Source organism: Uranotaenia lowii, chromosome 3 (genome assembly GCF_029784155.1).
Source record: "Uranotaenia lowii strain MFRU-FL chromosome 3, ASM2978415v1, whole genome shotgun sequence".
NCBI classification, from domain to species: Eukaryota; Metazoa; Arthropoda; class Insecta; order Diptera; family Culicidae; genus Uranotaenia; species Uranotaenia lowii.
This window is the reverse complement of record NC_073693.1, coordinates 299891959-299899025: the sequence shown is the minus strand read 5'-3', so window position 1 is coordinate 299899025 and position 7067 is coordinate 299891959. Positions and strand designations below refer to the sequence as shown.

Genomic DNA, 7067 nt, shown 5'->3' with positions numbered 1-7067 from the left:
TCTTATCATGATACAGTGAATAAGAGTAAACAGTTCAACATTGAAGACAAAAACCAAATTGAATATATTCTAAAAAGAATTTCAAATACTCATAGGTGATTCAATCAAACAAGTTTTCATTTGGCTTGTTAATTATCAAGTGCATTTTTTTTCTTGATGAAGCACAATGGTTTCACGATGCCCCGATAGATGGCGTATGGTTCTGGGCGATTTGTAGTTGTATGGGCTCAACCGCCACTGATCAGTCTGGGTATATGGTGTCTGCGTTTTTTCTCACAATGTCGTCCATCCTTAACAATTGGGGATGCCGGAGGCAGGGATGCCAGGTGTTGAGGATAAAAATTCAGAGCAATTTGGAAAAAACTCCGTGTATGTTTATGTACAAGAAACATCACAAATTTGGGGCCAACAAAAATTTTGACGATGCGTGTTAGCGTGGGGAGGGGGGGTTGTATTCGGGTTATTTTCGAGTTCAGAACAAACACAGTTTCCTACCACGTATCATGCCGATCTAATAAAAAAAAATAAGTTTTATGTAATGATTGCTGAAATACCAATGCAATCAAGCAAGATTTCTAGGAACATGGAACATGAATATTGATTTCATTACTCTATTTTTAAAGTCTGTAAAATCTGGACACTCTGAACAAAAATCAAGACGAAATCTGTGTCTGACCAATATCTAAACGAAGGGTCAAAAGTCTGTGTTTTACAGACAAATTTGGGCATCTGGCAATCCCGGCCGGAGGATATGATTTGCTGGATTTCCTATATTTATTAAAGGCGTCTTTTTAAGAAAAAAATTAAAGAAAAATGGGCTTCTGAAAATTTGTCATTCATTAATTTCACTAAGCCTCGTCCACACTCGGCAACCTGAATGCGATTCCAGATAGTCAAACTTGTTCATGTTTACATCTTGGTTACAGTAGGTCTCCCATACATGTCAGGAGACTTGAGACATGCATCTTATCGTCTAGTTCTAAATGTAATGTAAACATAAACAAAAGTCACAGCAACCGAAATCGCAATTCACTTTTAAAATGTGACATATGTATGTAGAGAATATATGGTTGAATTGAATTTAATTATGAATTAATGCTTGAATTAATGCTTTATTTATTTATAAGTGTACTATTTACATGGTTTTTTTTAACACTCCATTGGTCAAGCCGCTTGAGGAGTGCCTAAATCCTATATATCTATACCTAAACTAATTTCACTACATTCTAACAAAATTTCAATAACAAAAACAAATTTTCTCTAATACATTTGGGTTTTCTCTCATTTATGATCTTGAACAATATCGAAATTACAATGAAAAGATATCATAAGATTTCAGAAGTGTTGACAAGTAGCTAGTTTGCAAAATACATACTCTTATCTGTTTTTTAAGGTGTACGTTATCATTAAAAGTTCCACATTTATCCTCAAAGTGATTGAAAAATTTAACTCCACGAAAAGCAAGAGAACGTTCACCTATGGTAGAAATAATGGTGGGTCGATCAAGCATGTTTCTGTTTCGTGTGAGATAATGGTGATTAGTGCGACTAAATGTAATATTGCAGTGAGTAGTTTGATTAAGACATTGAAAAATAAAGCTACAGATTTGAATTATGTATAAGCCTCTTACAGGAATTATATTATTGACATTATTGTAAAGATCTATTGTATGGCTGCGGGGAGGAAGATGGTAAATTATGCGTAGTATTCTGTTTTGTGTGATCTGAACTCTGTTAATTAGGTTATTGCTTGCGGTACCCCATGTCGAAACTAAGTAAGTCAACGTTGAATGAAAAAGTGAATGATAAATTATAAGTAATACATTCAGTGGCACTCTTCTTCTTATTTTGCAAACAATTCCATTTATTTTATTTAATTTTTTTAAAAGGTGACTAACATGTAAATTCCAATTCAATTGCTCGTCAAGAATAATTCCAAGATATTTACATTCAGAGACAACTTTAATACTAGGAAATGTTAATTTAGTAACCGGTAAGAGATTTGATAATGAACGATGGCTAGATTTAAAATTTAAAATATTTGATTTATCCAAGTTTAGAGTTAATTTATTGATTCGGAAATAATCACTCAATAAAGTAAGGTCACTGCATAAATTGATATCGTTGGTTGAATGACTATCGCTGTGGTAAAATGTGGATGAATCATCAGCAAAAAGTCGCAGTACTCCTTTCAGGGGCAAGAGAGCCATGTCATTCAAGTAAATAATAAAAAATAATGGTCCCAAGACTGAGCCTTGTGGAACACCAATGTTTATAGGTAGAGTAGAACTTTGATAGTTGTTTAACTTGACGTATTGATATCTATCAGTCAAATAACTTTTAAATAAGCTAAGAGGTGTACCACGAATACCAGCAAAAAACAACTTCTCTAAAAGAATATCTCTATCTACGGTATCAAATGCTTTTGATAGATCCAGAAAAAGTCCTAATACATGTTCTTTTTTATCTAGGCTTAATTGTATACTGTTTGTCAATTCTATTACAGCGTTAGTAGTAGATGATTTCTCTCTAAAGCCATATTGCATGGAATAAAAGAAAGAATTATTATTTAGGAAGGAAGTCAATCGTGCTGAAAGTATTTTTTCAAAAATTTTATTTATTGTTGATAGGACTGAAATCGGTCTATAATTACTGCAAAGTGATGGATCGCTTGATTTAAAAACTGGTGTAACCTTAGCAATTTTTAATGTTTTAGGATATATACCATTTTGCATACAAAGATTAAAAATATCTCTAAGAACTGGACAGATAACATCAATAACAGCTTTAAGAAGATAAACGCTAAAATTATCTGGGCCAGCACTCGTGTTATTAGAAAACGATTTTATAAGACAAGCTATTTCCAATTCATCTGTAGGTACAAGAAACAATGTATTATTGTTGTGATTTAGTGTATTGTATTTATTTATTGAATCGGTGCTATTAGATGCATGTTTGGAAGCCATGACTTGTCCAATGGAAGAGAAATATTTATTGAATTCATTGCAAATTGATTGTTTACAAGTAACTGTTGAGTTAGAATCTAATAAATGAAGTTCATTTACTGAAGAGCTACTGACCGTTCGACCTAAGACTTCATTAATGTTATTCCATGTTTCCTTTGAGCTTTTCGAATTGGTGAATTTCTTTGTATAATAACATTCTTTCAAACTTTGCGAATAGCTTTTAATTCTGTTATTTAATTCATATATTTTCATATTGATTATGTCAACTGACTTCCCCAGCCTTAAATATTTCTTCTTTTTGTTCCTCAAATTCTTATTCCAGTTAATAAGTTTTAATAAAAATAATGGTTGATTGCACATTAAAGCAACAATCATTCTGGTTCCTCATTGGTTGAAATTTTGATTTTTTGCTACTTTGTACTATAACTTCGAGAGGAATGAATTCGAAGAAGAACCAGGTAGTTCCCCCTGCTTAAATATGATTATCAGCATAGTCTTTAATTTAATTTTTCACTATATGGTGGTACTAAAAAAACTATAAAGCCAAAAAATTGAATAAAAATTCAATTTCAATAATAAGTAACAACGAATTGTGTTAAAAATACAAAACGATCAAAAACATCAAAAATGTCAAAAGGAATAAAAATGATACATTTTTTTTTTCAATTCTATGAATTATTATAAATTTTTGTCATTTTTATTTTTCTGTAGTTTTTTATTTTTGTCATTTTTGTAATGTTTTTGATTTTTTTCACAACTTTGTGTAATTTGAAATTTGAAATTCAATTATTATTAATTTTGAATCATCTTAGTGAACCATTAGGTTTTATTTTCAACAATTTATTACAGATTTAATTCCCTTCTTTTTGTTTGTTTGTTTTGTTTATTTTTTTTAGAGACTTTAAATTTAGAATTCTCCCTTCTTTTTTCAAAATAAGATGAAACCCCGAAATCTATGGAAAGAAACTGATTTTTTTATTCGAATTTCATCACACACCGTTGAAATGTGCAAATAAATTCTTTTGCCCATTTTTGCGGTTTTTGTTCTTTGACATCCCTAGCTGTACGTAACGGCTGCTGCCTGTTAATTTCGCCCATGCCTGTCACGTTTTTGACAGCTGAGCTCGGCGTGATTTTGTGACGTCATCAAATTAAAATTTCGTCTGAAACGAAAACAAATTGAACACGCTTAATTTCAGGTAGTCATTTTTTGGAGAAATTTCAGATAACAATCTACAGCGGATATGCACTTAAACTGGGTAGAATCCATCGAATTTCATTCTTTAAAATTGCCTTTTTTGAGAAGAATTTGCTATTTCCCTATTGATTCTACCCAAAAATTGAGTTTACTTTCCTTTCTTGTCAAATTCAGGCTGACTCTTTTTTTTACAATCGAGGATTTGGAACATTCGTAATCTGAAAGTAAACAGAGGGAAGTTTATTCTGTGCTGCGTTTCACAACGAGCTCAGAATGGTTCTTTGACGGCACCATCTAAGCAAAGGTTCCAGATTGGTGACAAATTTAGATCATCTTCAACCGCAGTGAAGCATAGGGGCTAAGTTTGTTTTGGTGTCGTTGGCAGTTTTAGTTTTACAACAAATAATTCAGTTCGTCTGATGAAAAAGTATAATTACAACAAGGTCAGCCAGCGGGAATCGGAAGTACAATCATCACCGATCAACGGCAACGTCGGATCGTCGACGGTGATCGAAACCGGAATGTACGTCCGCGATTGGCGTCAGGCTCTGCGTACGCCACCCTCTTATCGGATCGGAAACCGAACAATCCGGTTGCAGGTTCATCTGATATGGCCACTGGCTGTACTGGCAGCAGTAGTTCTGCTTCTCATTTACCTAGTCAGTTCTTCGCCCCTGGTCACGAATGGGCCCCGAATCTCCAGCCTTGACAAAAGTGCAGTGATTTTCTACAATCACACATATCCACTGACCAGCCCGATCGTTAGCAATGGAATGTATTCGTTTCGAATAGGAATAATTGCAGATCTGGATACGGCTTCCCGGGCTGCTGCCGGCAAGGATTCGTGGAGCAGCTTCCTGCTGAAGGGATATCTAAGCTACATACCGTCGAAGAACAGTATTACCGTTTCCTGGGACGAGTCCGGGCCGAAGGAAATCAAGTCGAGTTTTTCTCTAAAAGGTGAGTGGATTAATTTCTCGGAGTTGAATTTTCTTTAATTGAAGATTTTTTTTTGTATTTTAAGGCCGGGGCATGGAACTGTCCGAGTTAGTCGTGTTCAACGGGAGGCTTCTAACTTTTGACGACCGCACAGGACTAGTGTATGTCGTCGATAAGGATGCCGTCTATCCGTGGCTGTTGCTGATGGATGGCGACGGAAAAGCCAGCAAAGGATTCAAATCCGAATGGGCTACCGTCAAAGATCAGGTTCTCTACGTAGGCTCTATGGGCAAAGAGTGGACAACGGCTGCTGGGGAGTTTGAAAATAACAATCCTATGTACGTGAAGGCTATAACCGTTCATGGAGAGGTTGGTCCAAATTGAAACTAGGCTTTCAAATTACAATAGGAATTAATATGACTTACCATTACTTACATGACCATCCACAGGTTTATCATCTCAACTGGGAGTCTAATTTCAAAGCGCTTCGCAGTGCCATTGGCATCGAGTGGCCCGGCTACATGATCCACGAATCGGGTGTCTGGTCCAACGAGTATCGGCGCTGGTTCTTTCTTCCTCGGCGCTGTTCCAAAGATCGGTACAATGAAACCCGCGACGAGCACAACGGCTGCAATTATCTTCTGTTGGCGGATGAATCTTTTCACTCCGTCAAACCGGTGGAGTTGAAGCGAACAAACGTTCCGCGAACGCATGGATTTTCCAGCTTCAAATTTCTGCCGAGCACCAACGATAACATCATCGTGGCTTTGTCTACGGAAGAACTGAACGGAAAAACTTCAACCTTCATTAGCGCGTTCAATATTCAAGGCGAAGAAATAATGCCTGAAACTCGGATACCGACCAGCTATAAGTTTGAAGGACTTGAGTTCATGTAAGGGAGAAGGATTAGTGTTCCCGGATCATCCTCAGTCGAACTGAATAGTAATTAGGTAAATCAATTGTTGTACATAGCCCAAACTGTACCAGGAAACCCTGATACTCGTATCACACCGCAGCGAAAACGCATAGGAAGAGTATTACTACATTCTACAGGATACACATAACAAACAAGATTATATTAGGTTCAGTTTATCCTAGCGAAACGACAGAAGAGAACAATAGAATCACATTAGTTACAAAGAAATTTGAATTTACTATGTAATAGTTCCACTTCACTGAAATTGACTATTCTGCTGACTAAAGTGTTTTATATCGTTCGACCCTTGTTGTGATATTATTTTCTAATTTATTGAGAACGAAATCAATAAAGTAAAAACGAATCCAATTCTTTGGTCCTTTTTTTAATTGAAGATTAATGCCAACATCTTAGGTTTTTCAGCGATTTCTACAGATTATGGAATAGATTAACTAATAAGTACTTGGATAAAAGCTTATGAGTAAAAATGGAAATGTTTGTGTTGTTGCATCATCCTTTGGAAACGGATGGTCAGATTGACAAGAAACTTGGTACCATATGTCTACCAGTTACAAACGCCTCACACCTGAGGCAGAGTGGCTCTCATACATACGCCACTGGTTTTACATAATTTTAATTTTTGCTTTCATTTTGTGAACTAAGTGTTATCAAAATTAGCTCACGGAAATGCATCAAGTTTCGAAAAAAATCAAAATAAAATTGTAGATATGATGAGCATGCTTGAAAATAAGCTTATTTTCAAAGCTGATTTCTCAGTTGAAATTTTGAAGTAAGAATTACCATAAATGACCTTAAAAATTCATAAAACTTCAACATCGATTGTTATATCCAAAAATTCCTTTCTTTCATTTTTTTTTTTGTTATTTTGCTATTATTGTAATCTTTACCATTGTTTTTTTTTTATAATTTTGATGTTTTTTTTCGCCATTCTTTTGACATTTTTGTTGATTTCGTCGTTTTTGTAATTTTTATATTTAATGTAATTCTTGAACGTCTTGTCATTTTGGTAATTTTCGTCATTTTTGTCA

The 7067-nt window shown here is 34.9% G+C and overlaps 1 protein-coding gene across 1 annotated transcript; it reads left to right on the top strand.

The window, feature by feature from the left end:
* Nucleotides 1–4329: 4329 nt before the first annotated feature.
* Nucleotides 4330–6284, top strand: LOC129753980 (apyrase-like). Its single transcript, XM_055749834.1, has 3 exons — nt 4330–5123; nt 5188–5471; nt 5552–6284. Exons 1-3 carry the CDS (start codon nt 4583–4585, stop codon nt 5996–5998), a joined length of 1272 nt encoding a protein of 423 aa, XP_055605809.1. The 5' UTR covers nt 4330–4582; the 3' UTR covers nt 5999–6284.
* The last annotated feature ends 783 nt before the right edge of the window (nt 6285–7067 follow it).

What these genes read in the sequence shown, in the direction of transcription:
- LOC129753980 (XM_055749834.1), top strand. Translation starts at nt 4,583, where the DNA reads ATGAAAAAGTATAATTACAACAAGGTCAGCCAGCGGGAATCGGAAGTA. An exon ending in GTCGAGTTTTTCTCTAAAAG is followed by an intron (nt 5,124 to 5,187) that starts GTGAGTGGATTA and finishes TTGTATTTTAAG; the next exon opens with GCCGGGGCATGGAACTGTCC. An exon ending in CTATAACCGTTCATGGAGAG is followed by an intron (nt 5,472 to 5,551) that starts GTTGGTCCAAAT and finishes GACCATCCACAG; the next exon opens with GTTTATCATCTCAACTGGGA.